We start from the raw sequence: 21,041 nt of genomic DNA on the forward strand, positions 1-21,041 counted from the left end.
CGCAGCAGAATTACATTCTCTTATAACAATCTGCTAATGCTAATCAGCTGATGAGTACAAAAAATGCATATAATATGGCAGAACATTAATCTCTGCAGAGATGCGTCTTTGACTGAACCCAGTTTGAAGCCCCTGCTGTAGCAAGTGGTACTGTGGTAGCCTAAAAAATTGCATCAACCTTGGCACAAGATGGCCTAAGGAGACCAGAGATTTACACTAGGCACTAGACTTCTTTGAGTTATTCAGGCTGGGTGACTAGGGACTCAAGAGACATTTGAGTCAAGAGGCCGGCAACCATCTGGCTTTCACTGGAGAACCTGGAAGAGGTTTGGAGGGGTTCACTTAGGGGTTGCTCGCTGGAATCACTAAGTTTGAGGCCTGAGCACTATAGATCTCATATGTAAAGATGTCATGTCTAGAATCTGCCTTCTTATATAAACTGACTTCTGCCTGGGATACTAACATAGGCAGTAATGATGGGGTCTAGACTAGTAGCCCTTTACAATGTGGGCAGAACAGAGGGTGAAAGACAAAAGGAAAGTGAGGAACAGTACAGTTACCCAAGACCACAGACCTGGTTGCTGTCACATCTTGTAAGACTCTAGGTGATACCAGCAGGCAGCCTGGTGATTCTCTCGAAAACATTAAACAGTACTATCAACAGAGGGAACATGATGTCAGACAACAAATAGTGACGCAGTAGAAGTGCACAGCCTCAAACACAGTGAAACCTGACAATATGAGAATATCAGGGACATTTCATACAGGAATCATTTCTTACTAATTATGAATAAAAAGGTCTACAAAGGTACATTTTAATGACCCTTGATGAAAATAGTCCACCGTAGTTGGTTTGCAATGTATATAATTGCAAATAAGCTGAATAAATAAGCAAATATTTATATCCATATGTGACAAATAAATGCTGGATCTAAGGGAATTGTATATATGCAATATATTTAAAATGTTGGATATTGGATTTCTGTATGGATTCTTGCAATATTTTTTCAGTTTGGTCTATAAATTTGGACTAAACTGAATGGGATTCTGGTCAGGGTTTTGGGATGGCCACTCCAAAACTTCCATGTTGTCTTTAACTCATTTTATCCCAATTGTGTAACTCATTGGTCCCAATTTCTCATATTTACATACGATTGTTTGTACAGCTGCTTGTAGTATCTTCAGTTGTTTGGAAACTGCTCTATGAAGGAACCAGTCAGGTATGTCACAAGCTCCCCCTCCTGGACCTGCGTGGTACTGTGTCTGTTCTGTTTCACCTTGAAATAACCCATTAATTTACCACACCTTATTCTGATTAGATTTTAGGTGTACAAATGTGTCTTCCTCATTTATTTGATCTGTTAGATAAAACCTGTTGTTAAATCATCCAGAGGAGTATTCTGTGATACTGTACAGCAGCTGTACTTTATGACTGGTAAGCCAGACTCCTTTATTTCTACGTTGTCATTTAATTTCACTGATTCTGGAAAGACTGTTGGGCCAGTGTCAAACAAGAAGTTACATTAGCTAAAAATGTCTCATCTAGCTGGATCTAGCAGAACACCAGGGGCGCTAAGGAGGAGCGGTGCTTTGCATCAGTAATTGTATGTTTGTGTTTGTTTTTCTGCATCAGTAATCAAGATTAGGACTAACGTTTAATTACAGATGCAGTGGCACTTTACTTAAAGTAGTTCTTTAAATAAAAAAGCACTCAATGGACTCATAAACTTCAGAAGCATATGACTTCTACAAGATATTGACTTCAATGTATGTTCAATGATATGTTATTGATGTGTTACTGATAATCTGTTAAGAGTTTATTAATCACCAATAAAGGACCACTCTAAGTAATGTGTTAGCACAAATTTAAACACTGTTTGATAGGCTATTTTATGACTCAGCAGGTTGTAAAAGTGGGATTTACTGGGATTGCACCAACCTTGACTCAGTGTAACAACAGTACACAAAAGAGCGCTGTGTTCTGTGTTTTTTTTTTGCTCATTTCAAATGAACATTCAGGGTCAGTTCAAGGTTCTTGGCAAACAGTAGAAAAGCTTAAACCTCTCTAATCTCTTATCTCTTAGTTATAAATGAATACTTATTTGTGATAACATTTTTTTCATTGTGAGAATAATATATTTAATGCCCATTAATGTCCTCTGAAAAAATGCACTTTGAGTCGATTGCCTAATCCCAGACTTTTCTCTCTGTTGCGCTCTGTCGGTAAACTGTGTCACCAAATTCTTCTAGAAACAGAGACGGCCTCCTGCTGCACCCTCCCATCCAGAGAATCTATATAAAAGATGGGTCTTTCTCCTCTTGGAGTACCTTTTACTGCACACAGCTGATCTGGTTCAAGCGGACGGCTGATCATGAAGCAGCTCTTGGTGTTCCTGTGCGGGTGCTTGGCTCTGGCTACAAGTTTTGCAGCTCCAGCGTGAGTATCTCCAAATGCTGATAGTGACTAAAGAAAGCTGAGATGTATTGCAGATCTATCCCAGATCTAACCCCACACTTGACTTTTCATGTGCTGTACAATAAGTGCAGGGTTCAGATGTTTATGTTTATATCAGGCCATAATCCAGTGTATAAATCCTTTGGTTCTATATGTTTGCTTCTCTTTCTGTCAGTGTTTGTTGAAGTCTGTTTGTTAGTTTGCAGAGTACAGCATCAGATCGATGCTACAGATACACAGTGGTCAAAGTCTGTCTAGTTCAGCATGTTTTTTCACTGAGTCATGTTGTTGGCCTTCAGCTTATGTTCAGTCCCCCTATTGTTTACCTCAAATGTATTGTTTTTCTGTTCTTTTCAGATTATTTCATGTAAAGCAAGCAGTTTGTCAATTCTAGTATATGTATTTTAACTACTAAGACCCTAATATGCTTTTTCTCTTTGTATTACAGCCACCATGATGTTATGATGGCAGGTATAAACATGCGTACCAGTTTTTTTTTCCTTCTTTCTTTGCCAGATTCATTGTTATCTTTGAGAAATGATGAGGCTTAATGCTTAAAGGGGTTTTTAATAAGGGGCTCTGTATAATTAATAATTAATAAAGTAAATAAAGTCATTCAGAGTGGTTTGATGAAATGCTTCATTCAAGGGAAGCTTACTGGCTCGGATTTCTTCACAGTGGTAGTGATAGGAACCAGGGGTCACCATATCTATACCATATATAGAAGACAAATATCGTCACTGTCAAATATGGTTACTTTTCATTTTTTGATGTAATTTGAGAACGCCAGCTGCCATTTACATGCTGTCAAATTTAATGCTGAAGGGACGAAAAGAAATGCAAAACTGCTTGAAATCTCTTACATTAAAAGTAAATATTTTTGCTTTCTTGCAATTGTGCATTTCTTCTTTTTTTAGAGAGAAAGTGAAAATATAGCCATTTTTATTTACTGTCCAAACCACTAGTGAACCTACATGTGTCTTGTCGTTTTTAGATCAGCAAAATAGTATTAAATATGATAGTTTAGTCCTAACCATTTCAGCCAATAACTTGTGAGGAAGGTTCACTCTCAATATCTCAACTTAAAGTAAGTGACCTTATTTGAAATTAGTAGAATGTAAAACTCAGATTATTGTTCTGTTAACTTGCTATTAGAAGACAACCATGTTACTTTTTTAAGTTAAAACACTGAATCAGTTTTACGGTGCAGAGGCATTAAACTCTGCAGACGTCTGGTTCCTATCATCCCCATTGTGAAAACTCCTGAGTAAGTTTCTCTAGAACAGAGCATTTCAGGGAAACCACTCTGAATGACGTTGCTTACATCTTAACCATTTAATTGTGCAGAAACTGGTGGAATTATCTTTTACAAATGAAATAGATTGAGCTCATTTATGATGAATTAATTCAGTTAAATGCTCCTTTTTTAGATCATCCACACGTTCAAGAAGATTCCCATCACCATGCCAAGTTCGACCGCTGCAAGGGCATTGAGTTTGATGCCATTGCCCCTGACGAGAAAGGAAACACATTCTTTTTCAAAGGTTTTTAGCAACATTGCATAACCTTTAATTCAATGTTCTTGTTTTTTTTTTAAATAGATTTTCTTTCTCAGCTTAGTTAACATGTCCACTCTGAGTAGCTGATCGCTACAATGCATTCAGAAGCCAGCACTTCAGTTAAACAACCATTTAAACTATTGAGCAGCTAATAACAGCAGTTGTACTCTTAGAAATAAAGGGGTTCTTTAAAGTGCCTTGGAAATCTTTTTTTTTTTTTTTTGGCTTCCCTAAAGAACCTGTCGAGCATTTTAGTTTTTATGAATGAGAGCATTCTGGCCTACAACTAGCATTTATCATGTTATTTGTTATGTTAAGTGATATTCTGTAGTGTAGCAATGCACCTCTCACCTCATTGCTTTGACAGAATTTACAATTTACAATTTTTTATTGTTGTCATGTTTTCTTTAATCTGTTTTCTCACTACAGTACCCAGCATACATCACGCACATTCATTATACACCATTAGGAATCCACAATGCACTAAACAAATCCTGGTCTAGGGGCTAATAAACACTTCTGTAGTGCTAGCTAGCATTAGAGATATAGCATTAATTTCAGAGAGAGTCAAACTTTTTCTTATTTAAAGGAATTATTCAGCCAGTCTTATTCTATAAAATATATTTAGGAGTTTTATGGGCAGGTGTGCAGTTCTGAGGCTCTAGGCAGTAGTGGGGGAGGGGGGGTGGCTCTTCATTGAAATTGCTGAAAAGAATGGTTACAATTACAAATAACAGTTATTTTTAAAATTGGTGTATGGGAAAAGGATATTTAACATCAATACAGACAGTAGAGTATCTAATTAATATTTTCATGGGCCCTTGGCTCATGGGGGCTCTAGGCAGCTGCCTAGTGCAAAGACCATCCCTGTTTATGGGTATGGATTACTACTTAGCCCTAACCATCTCCTCCCATGCATGTCTGCATTTGCTATAATTTAAATAGTGACTTTCATTTCTACATTGACAGGTGACCATTTGTGGAAAGGTTTTTCTGGTCCCGCTGAGCTTGCAAATGGTACATTCAAGGAACTAGATGAATATCATCATCTGGGTCACGTGGACGCAGCCTTCCGCATGCACAATAAAGACGGCGATCCTCTAAAAGACCACGACCACATCTTTTTCTTTTTGGTACAGTGGAAAATGTCTCATTGAACAGATACTCGCAGATCCTCTTGGTGATATATAAAAAGGGAAAAGCAGTTTTGTATTCATTCAAAAATGCCTCTATGTTTGAATCTGCTACAGGGTGACAAAGTCTTTAGCTACTACAACCACAGTCTGGAGAAAGGTTACCCACTGGAGATCCAGCAGGTGTTTCCAGGAATACCATGTCATTTAGATGCAGCAGTGGAGTGCCCTAAAGGAGAATGCATCACAGACTCAGTTCTGTTCTTCAAGGGTAAATGCATCATTTATAAATGTTAACTGATTAAAGAAGTTTGATTTCTCTATGGTCTCCAGTGCTGAGTACAACTGAGAGGCATGCAGCCAAACATATAGGACCGGTTTCCTAACCCAGATTAGCCCAAACCCTAAAAATAATTGGTAATGGTAATTCTCCACTGATAATAATTAGTCCAATATTAGGCATAATCCATGTCTCTGGGAAAGCGGCCCATGGTTATTGATACAGAGTAATCCTTTGAACTTATTATTCAGTATTGCAACAATGACTTTTTTCACATGGTGAGTCCAGGTCTCTGAATTCCTTGCAATAAGTGGATAATTCGCATAGTCATAGACAATCTCAAGAAAAAATCTATACATGGTCTGTGGAAAGCTAAAATTTCTTTCTCACAAATAAAACATGTTTAGGTTTTATTGATTTCTTATAGAAAACAATATAATCATTGCCATTTGGCAACAGCATGTGACAATGGAATTATATTCTGTAGTGCATAGGATAGGTTTAAATATAATTCCATTGGATATTGATCAATATATCAATACAATTTGGCTGTTATGCCATTGTTTTTTTATGTCTGGATGAGGAATATAGCCTTTGTCCTATGGCAGTGTACTGGCTTACAATTTATGCACATTGAAGTTCACTTCCTGCTGCCATACGCCAACAAAATGCAAAGTATGCAAAGTATCCACTATAATTTACCACGTTGTTCTAATTTATTTCACACATTTTCCTCAGGACATGAGGTGTACAGCTTTGACATCAAGACCAAGACAGTGAAGAAGAAGTTGTGGAATCACTTGCCAAATTGCACCTCTGCATTTCGCTGGCTTGAACATTACTACTGTTTCCATGGCCACAACTTCACCAGGTTCAATCCTGTGTCTGGAGAAGTGGAAGGGAATTATCCCAAGGATGCTAGACGTTACTTCATGAGATGCCAGGATTTTGGTGAGCAGTTCATTCTTGATTGAAAAAAAAAACATTGTCTATTGACAGTCCTGAAGATTTATTTTATTCCTGTTTGTTTGTGAAACTGTGCTCTAGGTCATGGGGCTGAACACAGAAAGCCACGGTGTAAACTTGATGCCATGAGCATGGATGACACCGGCAAAACATATGCATTTATAGGTGATCATAATTTACTGCGAGAGGATATTTGTGAAGGTATACATGAGACATTTCTTTAAATTTCCTCTTATACCTGTATTCTTATTGTACACAGAGAGCATGTACATTAGGTTAGATTCGCACCGTGATGGAAGTCACCCCTTCCCCATCACAAGATCATGGAAGGAAGTCTCAGGACGGGTAGATGCCGTCTTCAATCATGGTGACAGGATTTACATTATTCAGGTACAAAAAAACGTATTAACACCTGCTTGTCTTTTTTCTTGTTAAACCTTACTTGACCATGAGAAACTGCAACATTGTTGTTTATATAAAACAGATGAAGTTGTGATTGATATAGTGGGTGGTTGGTATACTGTAGTGGGCAAGCTCTCTACACTATACCAATAAGAGTCCTTGGGCAAGACCCCTAACACCACATTTGCCCACAGGTATAAAATTATCACATTGTAAGTTGCTCTGAATAACAGCGTCGGTCAAATTCCATAAATGTTAGCTAAGATGTTTTTGTCCTGACTCCGTCAAGTCATTTTTTATTAAAAAGAATGTTTCAGTGAAAAAAATCCACATACTCCAGATGTAGTTAATCAGCCAAGATATGTTTGGTGTCCAAATTTTGCTGATATATAAAGGTCATAAAATTTTGATCCACAAAAGTTTTCTTCTTCTCTTTATTATGTAATGGATTAATTGGGTGGATTCTGTGACTAATACCATACACAATAAATACAATACTTTTCCTTAAATATATGCCTAAAGAGTCTCTGTTATACAGCATCCAGGTCCTTATTAATGCTGTGTAGACTAATCAATGCGGTTTAGGACACAGTATGATTTTTTTGTCAACTATAAAAATAAACAGAACTTGTGTAGCTGAACATTTGGGGGCAACGGGTATTGTGCCACCACTGGACTCTAGAGCAGTGGAGACGTGTTCTCTGGAGTGACGAATCGCGCTTCTCCATCTGGTAATCCGATAGACAAGTCTAGGTTTGGCAGTTGCCAGGAGAATGGCACTTGTCTGACTCCATTGCGCCAAGTGTAAAGTTTGGTGGAGGGGGGATTATGGTGTGGGGATGTTTTTCAGGAGTTGGGCTCGGCCCCTTAGTTCCAGTGAAAGGAACTCTTAATGCTTCAGCAGACCAAGAGATTTTGGACAATTTCATGCTCCCAACTTTGTGGGAACAGTTTGGGGACGGCCCCTTCCTGTTCCAACATGACTGCACACCTGTGCTCAAAGCAAGGTCCATAAAGACATGGATGAGCGAGTTTGGTGTGGAAGAACTTGACTGGCCTGAGTCCTGACCTCAACCCGATAGGCCACCTTTGGGATGAATTAGAGCGGAGACTGCGAGCCTGGCCTTCTCATCCAACATCAGTGTCTGACCTCACAAATGCACTTCTGGAAGAATGGTAAAGAAATTCCCATAAACGCACTCCTAAACCTTGTGGAAAGCTTTCCCAGAAGAGTTGAAGCTGTTATAGCTGCAAAGGGTGGGCCGACATCATATTAAACCCTATGGATTAAGAATGGGATGTCAAATTCATATGCATGTGAAGGCAGAGGAAATGAAAAGTTTTGGAAATATACTGTACATGCACAAGAAGAGGAGTCAAAATTTGTCAAAATACTTGTCTAAAATGGCTGCCTAATGCTTTCAGCTGCGCAATAAACTTTTGCTCACTTTTGTTGTTCACAGTAAGTCAAACTGTGTCCTAAACCAGATCAACTAGTTTGTGTGGATCTGGATATGGTTTGAGGAAAAATTTGGGGGATGAATTTACAGAAAAGATATCAGTGACTTTTGACTTCTAGTGTTTGTTAGTTACTTTAGCCTCATGGCTCCAGTGTTAAACTGAAGAAGCAAAATTTGTGTTCTGAACATGTCTTGGCTGATCAATGACATCTGAGGTAAGTGGAAAACTGTACGCTTGTTGTTTTGCTGAACCATTCCTTTAATGTCATCTTGCACGTGTACTGAGCCTGTGTAGTTAAACGTAAGGTTCTTTATGTCTGACAGGGCAATCAGATCTATATCTACAAATCAGCAACACCTTACACTCTAATAGAGGGCTATCCTAAACCCCTGAAAGATGAGCTGGGCATCGAGGGACCCGTGAATGCTGCATTTCTCTGTGCAAACGAACATGTTGTCCACATTATAAAAGGTTTGATTTTTAATTTGACTTGACAAAAACATTCTTTTAAATGGCGGAAACTGTACTTTTAAATGTGGTTGCATCATTTGATAATGCATGTTTTTAATTTTTTAAGTCTTCCAGCTGAACACAGTCAAATGTTAGTGAAGTTGATGTTAGTCAAATGTGTGAAATGAATGGATAATAATAATAATAATAATAATAATACTTCTAATAATTAAAATATGTACAACCCTGTTTCCAAAAAAGTTGGAACACTAGGGCAAAATGTACATAAATACAGAATGCAATGATGTAATGATGTGCAAATCATTGAAACACTGTATTTAATTGACAATAGTACAAAGACAACATATCAAATGTTGACACATGGAAATTGTCTTGATTTTTGAAAAATATATGCACATTTTGAATTTGATGCCAGCAACACGTTTAAAAAAATTGGGACAGGAGCATCTTTACTACTGTGTTGCAATGACTCTTCTTTTAACAGCACTTTATAAGTGTTTGGGAAATTATAACAACTGCTGTAGTTTTGAAAGTGAAATGTTTTCCCGCTCATGTTTCATATTGGATTTCAGCTGCTCAACAGTTCTGGGTCTCCTTTGCCGTATTTTTTGTTTCATCGTGGGCCAAATGATTTCAGTGGGTGACAGATGTGCACTACAGGCAGGCCAGTTAAGCACCTGGACTCTTTAACTATAGAGCCATTTAGCTGTAATACATACAGAATGTGGTTTGACATTGTCTTGCTGAAATAATCAAGGTCTTCCCTGAAAAAGACAACATCTGGATGGCAGCACATGTTCCTCCAAAACCTGCATATGTATCGTTCAGCATTGATACTGCCTTCCCAGATGTACAAGTCACCCATGCCATGTGCACAAATGCACCCCCAGACCATGCTGGCTTTTCAACTGTGTGCTGACAATAAGTTGGATGGTTGCTCTCCTCTTTAGCCGGAAGAATGCAACATCTATGATTTCCAAAAAGAATTTCATATTTTATTTGTCAGACCCCATGACACTTTTCACTTTGTCTCAATCTTAAACAAGCTGCCCATGCAGTGATTGTTCACTACAGAATCATGTCAGTTTTTAATGTGGTGCTGCTTGAGTGCCCAAAAATCAAGGCCAGCCAGTGTTGGTTTTTGGCCTTATCCCTTGCATACAGAGATTTTTTTTATAATTCTCTGAATTTTGTAATGGTATTATGTACTCCAGATGATGAAATCACCAAGTTCTTTACTATTTTTTGTTGAGGAAAATTAGTTTTGAATTGCTGCACAATTCGCCCATGCAGTCTCTCTTAGAGTGGTGAACCCCTCCCCATCTTAACTTCTGAAAGACTCAGCTTCTCTGAGATGCTCTTTTTATGCCCAATCATATTACTGACCTGTTGCGCATTAACCTAATACGTTGTGAAATGTTCCACCTGTACCACCACATAACTTGTTGCTGACAAAACAGGCTTTTGTTGCCTTGTTCCAACTTTTCTGAAATGTACCAAATCAAATTCAAAATGAGCACAAAAAACAAAAAAAATCTCAGTTTCAACATTTGATCTGTTGTCTTTGTACTATTTTAAATTAAATGTAGGGTTTAAATGATTTGCACATTGTTTCTTTGTTTTTTTTATACAACCACAAAGTGGTTTTTCTATAATTTTGTGCAAAACACTGCAGCACTTTTCAAGAATGTAGTGGTTAAAACTGTTAAACACAAAAAAAGCATGTAGTGGTGCAAAAAAATGATAAAGACATGTTTTCATTTCTTCCACAGGTCAAAAAATGTTGGATATTGATCTGGCTGCTACTCCAAGAGCTGCTAAGAGTGAGTTCCCACTCTCCATTGCTGATATCGATGCTGCCATATGTGATGCTGAAGGCGTGAAGGTGTATGTTGGTGCAAAATACTACCTTTACCAGAGCCCCAGAATTCTGGCTATGGGCAAGATTATGCCAGTAGCTCATAAGATTTCACCTGAGAAGTTTGGATGTGAAGAATAACAATCATGCTGTCATGCTGACATGAAGTGTAGTTCTTTCTACATTTAACATTACTATGCATGGTAACAAAATTAAAATAAACAATATTGTTTGTAACTTGTCTCAAATTTATTGCAATGATTTTAACAATTAAGAGAATCTATGTATTTATGTATCTATGTAAAATTTAAACAATTTATGTAATTGTTCTAATTTTCTCTCCTCAGTTTCCAGATTTCTACGATTTAGTAGCAAAAGCTTCTTATGGAATGATGTGTAAGATATTAAATGTCCACGTATCGTAGCTTTTGCAGCATCCCACAGAGTGGCTGGTGACACAGGAGATTTCTTATTGTCTTCCCAATAATTAATAATCCACTGTGGTACATTGTCAACAAATCCCTTGATAGATAGCAAAGACGAATTGAACCTCCAAACTTTGGTTCTGCATTTAAAAAAAGAGAGATTAATATCCATAAAGACTGGAGCGTGATCCGATGGCACTATTGAACCTACTGTACACGAGTGTATCAAATGAATACAACTATTCTGTTTAAAAAATATAATCGATCCTGGAGAATGAATTGTGAGGGTTAGAACAGAACGTGTAATCTTTGGTGGTGGGGTTTAATTCTCTCCATACATCTGTAAGGCCAAGTTCACTGCTCAATTAACAATGGAGGCTGATTTGAAGTTCACTGGAGAAACTGATGTCTTATCTAAATTCTGAGAACACAATTTAAGTCCCCAGCTAATATGTCAACATCTTTATATGACTGATTAAATCGCAAGATGACATCAGACATAAAGGCAGGAGTGTCTTCATTTGGAGCATAAACGTTAAGCATTGCAACATGGTGCCCATACAAGTGACCAGAAATTAAAATAAACCTGCCCTCAATATCTTCAGTCTGCTGTTCAAGAATAAATGGTAGCTTTTTATTCATTAAGATGGCTGTACCTCTTCTTCTGGAATTAAGTTTGTATGATGAAAAATATGTTTATCCAATCCAGACCCTGTTAAGCTTTAAGTGTTCTTGTCTTGATAAGAAAAAAAAAAGCATTTCAATAAAAAAGTAAATTGAGCTACTGTAGCTTGCTCCAGAAGACCTGAAAAGATGCAATAATTTGCATATTGTCCGGAAAATAATATCAAAGGCTAAGTAATTTTAGATTATTCGGTAGCGAAAACAGGCAGAGTCTCAACAGGTAACTGATCCTATTCGAATCCCAAACAGAGCAAGTAATAGTCAATCAATTGTCCAACATTGAGATCTGCATGGGGGGCGCGAGAGAGCGATGTGCCCGCTCAATCTCAATCTGCACTTCGGAGGATAGGTTGAGCCATTCCGGTAACTTCAGACTCAAAAACTTGGTGAGAGTCATAGTTCCCTCAGCCTTCTCGGGCAAGCCCACTATTCTGAGGTTTTTGCGCCGCCCTCTGTTGTCCATATCGTCGAGCTTAGCTTGTAACTGCGTGATGTGGCTTTTCATCGTAGCAATGGGGCAGTCGTGGGCTGGAGGTTAGTTAGCTGGCCCTGTGACTGGAAGGTTGCCGGTTTGATCCCCAGGGCCGACAGTCCATGACTGAGGTGTCCTTGAGCAAGACACCTAACCCCCAACTGCTCCCCGGGCGCCGTGGAATGCGCTGCCCACCGCTCCGGGCAAGTGTGCTCACTGCCCCCTAGTGTGTGTGTATTCACTAGTGTGTATGTGGTGTTTCACTTCACGGATGGGTTAAATGCGGAGGTGGAATTTCCCCGGTTGTGGGATCAAAAAAGTATCACTTACTTACTTATAAGCTAGTTTTGACCATAGTGAGTCTTTAGAGTTGTTTGAGTGGTTGAAATATTTGAGGAGAGAGTGATGTTAATTCATTTTTACTCAGGTAAGGAATCCTTAGGCTGGTTGTCTAGGTAACAGTCTCAAAATGTAACAATTTTATGTTAAGACTTCCAGCCATAACACAGGCAAATCCACCAGCCCCTTAAAAAGGTTGGAAGGAACATTCCCTATCCCTTCACGGCCTTGACTGTAATTGCCAAATAGTCTAAGCATCTTAGAGATGTAAAAGGTGGACTGCTTATTTTTGGCAATAGCACTTTTCATTTCTGAAGTCTTGCCTTAAAACCTTTTAACATGATTGTGTCTGAACTGATTATTAACTCTTAAGTTGTTCAGGCTTTGAAAAGGACACTGTTCCAAAGAAATCAAAGGATTTCAGTAAATGTGAATTTGTAAGATTTGCAAAATCTGAGCACTGTAATACCATTAAGGGATTGTAGTTCAGGTCTAGGATCTTCAGAGTGGAAAGGTTTTTAATGGCAGGGGACACAGCACGTTTTTTTCATCCAGTACAGTCAGGATTCTGCCTTTTTTGAATTCCTGGTCTTGTACAGAAACAATGTTGTTCTCCTTCAAGTGAAGGACTGTCAATGAGTTCATCATACAAACAACATTAATTAGTGGTTTCACTTTAATTACTCCCAAGTGTTCCAATCTCTGGTTAGCCTGTGATAAGTTAACCATTTGTAGGACGGTTGTGATTCCTCTGTTACCATGTGTATGCTACTGAAATTAGGTCTGTTCACATTTTGGAAGTAGTTCTTGCTCTGTATATCGCACTTCATGCTGCTGTTAATAAAAGCCAGATCTAACATCTCAAGGTAAGGTATCTCCAATGATCCTGAAGAGCTGCAAAGGATTGTAAGACAAATCTAGAGCTTTCATATTTAGGCATGTATTTAAAGCATCTTAAGACAGTCACTGAAATACCTGAAAAAAGTTAGTTATGTTCCTGTAAAAAAGCATTTATCATAAATCATTAGATGATATACCATATTGAGACATATTTAATCTCTACAGCTTCCTCTTTCTGTTGTGTTTGTGCTGTATGGCCACTGGGGGGCCTCCTTGATCTTAGACAGACTCTGAACAAAGTGTATCTTCCTCAATGGTACCCAATCCTGGTCCTGGAGTTCTACTACCATGCAGAGCTCCAAACCTGGTCAGTCATGATCTTGTGTCTGAAAAGTGATAAATTCATTGTTCATGGCATTCGCCTTACTTAAGTTTGGTAATGTGAAAAGAGATTGCAACTCTTGTATACTGTGCAGATGATCTATGGACAAGTTTACCATCATCAAACTGATAAGTGGAAGAAAGACAGAAGTGCTGATACTCTTCAGCAGGTTAGATCCAGAAGCAGCACGTTGAGGTTAAACAGATTTTTGTAAGAGTTCATCTTGGATGCTGGTAAGTCTGTTGAAGTCAAGATTCAGTTCCTGCCAATACCACCAAACCCCTGAAAGCCACATCCCCCACTTCATAAAGCACTGTTAGGTTGTAAAGATGTGCCAAATCACTGCACTTTAGAAATATCCAGCACTCTTGCCTGGTAGGGGAGGTTCTTTGGGACAGCATATGGATTTCTTATTGCAAAGACCTTTTAGGGTTTCGGGGTATTTTATAGACTTTTTTTATGTCTTACTTATTGGTCAATTCAGGCAGGATGCTAGATCTAACCCATGCCAAAGTGGGGATGGTCTTTAATTATTTTGTTATTTTTACTGCCCTTGTATAGAAAAAGTGTGTTCTGAGTAACAAAGTATAACCTTTTTCACTTTAGCAATAATCTGTGTATTACAGGTACATCCATCATCTAAATTACAGGTACATGAAATATGAAAAATCAAACCATTGTCATTAGCTCTGCTTTGCTCAGTTAGCATTGGGATCAATCATATCCCCTTTCAAACTTTTTTGTGATTTCTGAAATTAGCCATCTTCCATCATTAAGAGGACTGTAAGACATGAGCTCCTCAGTAAAGCTCACTGGGTGAAATGATCAATGATATATTGAATGATATATTCCCTTTAATAAACTCTCCAATTATCCATAACATTAAGAATATCAGGTATGATGATAACAACCATCACCATAACATTAGCAACACTGCAGTGATTCTCATGGAAAAATATTGAGATAAGCTCTTGCTGTGAGTTGTTTAAAATAGATCTGTGTTACAGGCACTAAGCAGGTGAATAAAGCATGAAATATCTGATTCTTTTATAAGGAAAAATTGATTCTGAGGCACTAAACCCTGAGAAAACTCTGCACTACTCTGCATGCTAACAGATCTACTGTATATTGACTTAACAACTCAACACAAAGAGAAAGTGAACTCTCCTGTTAGTCTGTACAGTTAGCAAATAGCCTACATGACACATCTCATTTTGAGAATGCCAGTACTAGTTCCCTTAATTTGAGACAAAAAAGTCAGAGCCAGCTGAACTTAGACATGCATAGTTAAGATTTTTTGTGTCATGCTTGTCTGTATGTCTCCAGTCTGACTGTATTATTTAGGCATCAGCATTTCACCCTATTATTATTTTCTGGACTGTACTGTATTCATAACATTTTGTTCTAACTTTAAAGGTGCAGTGTGTAACACTTTGGAGCATCTAGTGATGAGATTTCATATTGGAACCAACTGAATTTCCCTCCCTCACCCCTCTTTTCAAACGTGTAATAGAACTTATATTGGCCATCAGGTTTTTCATTTTGCTTCTACATGTTGGTTGAGGATTCACCCTCCCATGCTTTTTCTTCTGCCAAATGGGAAGCATGATCCTCCATTCGTCAAAATTTGGGTTCTCAATCTTCTTACAACCCAAAATGGTTAGCCAGCACACTGTACGACACTGTCAGTGGGCAGTACCCTCTCGTCACTGTGGTGGTTCCCTCAGGGGTACATCCCAGTAGCTTTAGTCAGGGAACATAACTGTATCCATTGAATCCATTGAAATTATATTTTCTAAGCTGTACTGACTCCACACACCCCATCTCATCTTCAGGCTTTTTATTTTATTGTTCTGATTTAAATCATTAATTTATGAAATGGTACACATAGCTACTTTTCCACTAGGAAAAACTCATGTAAGGTACACCATTGGACCTTAAAATCACTGTTGTACCTTTGAGGGTACACTTACATTGTTTGTACCTTGATGAACGAATCATGTACCTGAGTAGTACGTTTTTAGTAATAGTACGCACTGGCAGCATCCACTGATTCGTCTTCTTTCTATGTTTCTAACCAGTGCTACCGGGCCACCTAATTCTAGCTGTAAAAAGCCTCCCTAGAACCACTGTTTGGTCTGTCCATTTGGGGCTAATGTAAAAAAAACATCTTCTGGTGGAAGAGGACCCCCTTTCTCTGTAAATATGAAGGGCTTATTCTAAGTTAATGAGATTTCAGGATCCTCAGTACATCACCCCTCCTTCTTGCCAGCAATTAGCAGGACCATAAGTCAACATTTATTATGTTAATTCACAGAGAAGCACTGAGGCAGCAGCTCTGTGGTGCATCCAGTAACTACTAGTAACATCCGTCTTTCTCTCCCTATCTCTGTAAATATATAACTATATAATATACTGATTGTTGATTGTCGTTGTTAGTGTAATTTCTCCATATTATCATCAGTATATTTGATTTTCTACAGTAAATTAAAAATAAAAATGTTTCTAACATTCAAAAAACTGTCCTTGCCATGTTCACTTAATGGCCAGTGAATAAAAAACATCTCTCTTGATTAAGTTACATTTAATTCAGATGGATGCAATGTGATACTTGGATTTCCAATTAGATAAGGTTAGATAGAAAGCATAACATCACAATGCCTCATGCAATAGAGCTCCTACACTACCGTTCAAAAGTTTGGGGTCACCCAAACAATTTTGTGCTTTCCATGAAAAGTCACACTTATTCACCACCATACGTTGTGAAATGAATAGAAAATAGAGTCAAGACATTGACAAGGTTAGAAATAATGATTTGTATTTGAAATGACATTGTTTTTACATCAAACTTTGCTTTCGTCAAAGAATCCTCCATTTGCAGCAATTACAGCATTGCACACCTTTGGCATTCTAGCTGTTAATTTGTTGAGGTAAGCTGGAGAAATTGCACCCCAGGCTTCTAGAAGCAGCTCCCACAAGTTGGATTGGTTGGATGGGCACTTCTGGCGTACCATACGGTCAAGCTGCTCCCACAACAGCTCAATGGGGTTCAGATCTGGTGACTGCGCTGGCCACTCCATTACCGATAGAATACCAGCTGCCTGCTTCTGCTGTAAATAGTTCTTGCACAATTTGGAGGTGTGTTTAGGGTCATTGTCCTGTTGTAGGATGAAATTGGCTCCAATCAAGCGCTGTCCACTGGGTATGGCATGGCGTTGCAAAATGGAGTGATAGCCTTCCTTATTCAGAATCCCTTTTACCCTGTACAAATCTCCCACCTTACCAGCACCAAAGCAACCCCAGACCATCACATTACCTCCACCATGCTTAACAGATGGCGTCAGGCATTCTTCCAGCATCTTTTCATTTGTTCTGCGTCTCACAAACGTTCTTCTTTGTGATCCAAACACCTCAAACTTGGATTCATCCGTCCACAACACTTTTTTCCAGTCTTCCTCTGTCCAATGTCTGTGTTCTTTTGCCCATCTTAATCTTTTTCTTTTATTAGCCAGTCTCAGATATGGCTTTTTCTTTGCCACTCTGCCCTGAAGCCCGAAATCCCGCAGCCGCCTCTTCACTGTAGATGTTGACACTGGTGTTTTGCGGGTACTATTTAATGAAGAAGCCAGTTGGGGACCTGTGAGGCGTCTGTTTCTCAAACTAGAGACTCTAATGTGCTTATCTTCTTGCTTAGTTGTGCAACGCGGCCTCCCACTTCTTTTTCTACTCTGGTTAGAGCCTGTTTGTGCTGTCCTCTGAAGGGAGTAGTACACACCGTTGTAGGAAATCTTCAATTTCTTAGCAATTTCTCGCATGGAATAGCCTTCATTTCTAAGAACAAGAATAGACTGTCGAGTTTCAGATGAAAGTTCTCTTTTTCTGGCCATTTTGAGCGTTTAATTGACCCCACAAATGTGATGCTCCAGAAACTCAATCTGCTCAAAGGAAGGTCAGTTTTGTAGCTTCTGTAATGAGCTAGACTGTTTTCAGATGTGTGAACATGATTGCACAAGGGTTTTCTAATCATCAATTAGCCTTCTGAGCCAATGAGCAAACACATTGTACCATTAGAACACTGGAGTGATAGTTGCTGGAAATGGGCCTCTATAAACCTATGTAGATATTGCACCAAAAACCAGACATTTGCAGCTAGAATAGTCATTTACCACATTAGCAATGTATAAAGTGTATTTGTTTAAAGTTAGGACTAGTTTAAAGTTATCTTCATTGAAAAGTACAGTGCTTTTCCTTCAAAAATAAGGACATTTCAATGTGACCCCAAACTTTTGAACGGTAGTGTACATTCTTTCCTGAATGCACTGTGTTAAAGTTATGTTCCTGTAAAACTTGCCTTTCACATAAATAATGAGATGTAACACCACATTGAGACATATTTCATCTCTACAACTTCCTCTTTGTTTTGTTTGTGCTGTATGGCCACTGGGGGGCCTCCTTGTTCTTAGACAGACTCTGAACAAAGTGTATCTGTCACAGTGGTGCCCAGTCCTGGTCCTGGAGATTTACCATCCTGCAGAGTTTAGCGCCAACCCTAGTCAATCACACCTGATCCATGTAATGAAGATCTTCAGGGGTATCTGGATAATAGAGCCAGTTATTTTGGATCTAAACTGTCCAAGGTAGTAGATTTAGACCTCTGATCTAGCTGTATGAACATCAACAAAAGATGCATTAGCAACAAAACCTGCGAAAGCATAAACATCAACAGGTGCAGTGTACAGAGCTAAATCAATGTGTTTACAACAGCAGAGCTGGGAGCCACCAGGATGGATCTGGTATAACAGTCTATTACTTCTGCTCCTCTTTGGGCCTCCAAGGTATCATAAAGCACTCAGAATTTACACAAAATAGCAAACCATGAACATTTGTTCCCAGATGGATAATGACGTGGTTCCCAGGGACAGAACAAAAAGAACCTTGATAGATTCAGGATCATATTGAGAAACAATGATCAAAATGAAAAGGTATTTATTGCCTTGGCCGTATGTAATCATCTGATAACACTTCACAGAAACTCTGTACATGAAGCATCCACGGTACATACACGGTACGGTGAACAGCACATTAACCCTCCATTACAATTATATAATCATTATGAACAGGGTCAAAATGTAACAGAATGCAAGTATTTGGAATACAGTACAGAAATTAAATATCTATATTTAGTCCAAGTTACAGTTTGTTGGCAGTATTCAGAATTGTTTTTACCTTTATAACAGAATACATGCCATTTAAATAAATAATATATATAATATTCACTCCTTTTGAATTTAATGTCTGCAACACATTCCAAAGAAACAGGAACATTCCACAGATGAACAGGTTAATTGGAAACAGGTGAGTGTCATGATTGGGTATAAAGGGAGCATCCCTGAAAGGCTCAGTCGTTCACAAGCAAGGACGGGGCGAGGTTCACCACTTTGTGAACAACTGCATGAGCAAATAGTCCAACAGTTTAAGAACAACGTTTCTTAACATGCAATTGCAAGGAATTTAGGGATTTCATCATCTACAGTCCATAATATCATCAAAAGATTCAGAGAATCTGGAGAAATCTCTGCAAGTAAGCAGCAAAGCAGAAAACCAACATTGAACGCCCGTGACCTTTGACCCCTCAGGCGGCTCAGGAACACTTCAGAAAACCACTGTCAGTGAACACAGTTCGTCGCTCCATCTACAAGTGCAAGTTAACACTCTGCCATGCAAAGCGAAAGCCACATATGAACACCACCCAGAAACGCCGCCGGCTTCTCTGGGCCGAGCTCATCTGAGATGGACTGACGCAAAGTGGAAAAGTGTCCTGTGGTCTGACGAGTCCACATTTCAAATTGCTTTTGGAAATCATGGACGCCGTGTCCTCCGGGCCAAAGAGGAAAAGGACTGTCTGGATTGTTATCAGCTCAAAGTTCAAAAGCCAGAATCTCTGATGGTGTGGGGGTGTGTTAGAAAGAATTCCATCTACAAAGCTTCAACAATTAGTGTCCTCAGTTCCCAAATGCGTATTGAGTGCTGTTAAAAGGAAAGGTGATGTAACACAGTGGTAAACATGCACCTGTCCCAACTTCTTTGGAACGTGTTGCAGGCATCAAATTGGAAATGAGTGAATATTTGCAAAAAACAATGAAGTTTATTCATTTGAACATTAAATATCTTGTCTTTGTAGTGTATTCAATTGAATATAGGCTGAAAAGGATTTGCAAACCCCAACTTCACTGGAATTGGGGTTGTGCGTGTGAGTGTGTGTGTGTGTGTGTGTGTGTGTGTGTGTGTGTGTGTATGTATGTATATATATATATATATATATATATATATATATATATATATATATATATACCATCTTTAAAAGAGACCCCATCAGTGTTTTTGCACAGCATCTAGCACACAAGCTCATTAGATGAATTCCAAAGACGTCCCCAATTAATGGATTCTTTATAAATACTGAAGATCCTATAAAAGGAGAAGATGTCAGTTTTGCAAACCACTAGACATGGACTTATATGGACTTTTATCCATTCTTAATCTGAAGTAACTTTGTTTTACTACCTTGAATAACTACAGTTTAGATGCCACCCGTTTTGGCAGATCAAGAGATAAAACATTGTTTTATCTGAGTATGGTGTGTCATTGGCACTTGAAAGCAAGTACATTCACTGGTGTTTCAAAGGTTAGTTCTGCATTTTTGTACTTCCTCATACAGCGTACTGAAAACAGACATCTGATGAAGCGCTCACTTTTAAATTCAACCGATTCTTTACATTTGCTTTGGTTTGGTGTTTCATTTTTTCTCTGCAGTAATTTAGGTAAGTATTCATTTTATTTTATAATCAACTACATACAAAGCAGTTGTCAGTTTGATTTGTGACTGCATGAGCTAAATTAAACTGATCTAGGTCTTTGAAGTTTGTGTACTCATATGAGAATGTTTATTATGTTTACCAGTGGCAGAGGAATGTGAAAACTGTTGTACATTCCAATATTTTAGCAAACAAGTCTAGGGAAAATGTCTAATTTGGATCTAACATAGAGCTCTGCTAGATACACTCCTGCCAGCTAACTAATTTAACTAGCTACTGGGAAAAAACTACAGTGTTTAAAGAAAACCAGGGATTATGGATTTAAGGAAGTAAGCGTGTGTACTGCAGTGACCGTAGAAGACAAAACACAGGATTAGCCATGACTCTTCTATCACAGCTCTTTTTGAACACACACACACACACACACACACACACACACATATGTAATAGTGGGAACATATGAAATGTTGAAACTGATTTTTTTTTTAAACAAACCCATTTT

General features: G+C 38.5%; 1 protein-coding gene across 1 annotated transcript; it reads left to right on the forward strand.

Moving 5' to 3' along the window:
* The first annotated feature begins 2,291 nt into the window (after window positions 1–2,291).
* hpxb (hemopexin b) lies at window positions 2,292–10,822 on the forward strand. The gene is made up of 10 exons (XM_017710024.2): window positions 2,292–2,437; window positions 2,904–2,926; window positions 3,886–3,999; window positions 4,984–5,147; window positions 5,265–5,418; window positions 6,166–6,378; window positions 6,475–6,558; window positions 6,653–6,783; window positions 8,580–8,727; window positions 10,500–10,822. The coding sequence occupies exons 1-10, from the start codon at window positions 2,373–2,375 to the stop codon at window positions 10,724–10,726; spliced, it is 1,323 nt and encodes a 440-aa protein (XP_017565513.1). The 5' UTR covers window positions 2,292–2,372; the 3' UTR covers window positions 10,727–10,822.
* Window positions 10,823–21,041: the final 10,219 nt, after the last annotated feature.

Source organism: Pygocentrus nattereri, chromosome 12, assembly GCF_015220715.1.
Source record: "Pygocentrus nattereri isolate fPygNat1 chromosome 12, fPygNat1.pri, whole genome shotgun sequence".
Lineage (NCBI taxonomy): Eukaryota > Metazoa > Chordata > Actinopteri > Characiformes > Serrasalmidae > Pygocentrus > Pygocentrus nattereri.

Excerpts from the sequence above, each read along its gene's own strand:
- hpxb (XM_017710024.2), top strand. The coding sequence starts at position 2,373 with ATGAAGCAGCTCTTGGTGTTCCTGTGCGGGTGCTTGGCTCTGGCTACA. Across the intron at positions 2,927-3,885 it reads CCATGATGTTATGATGGCAG|ATCATCCACACGTTCAAGAA; the intron begins GTATAAACATGC and ends CTCCTTTTTTAG. Across the intron at positions 6,559-6,652 it reads CAAAACATATGCATTTATAG|AGAGCATGTACATTAGGTTA; the intron begins GTGATCATAATT and ends TATTGTACACAG.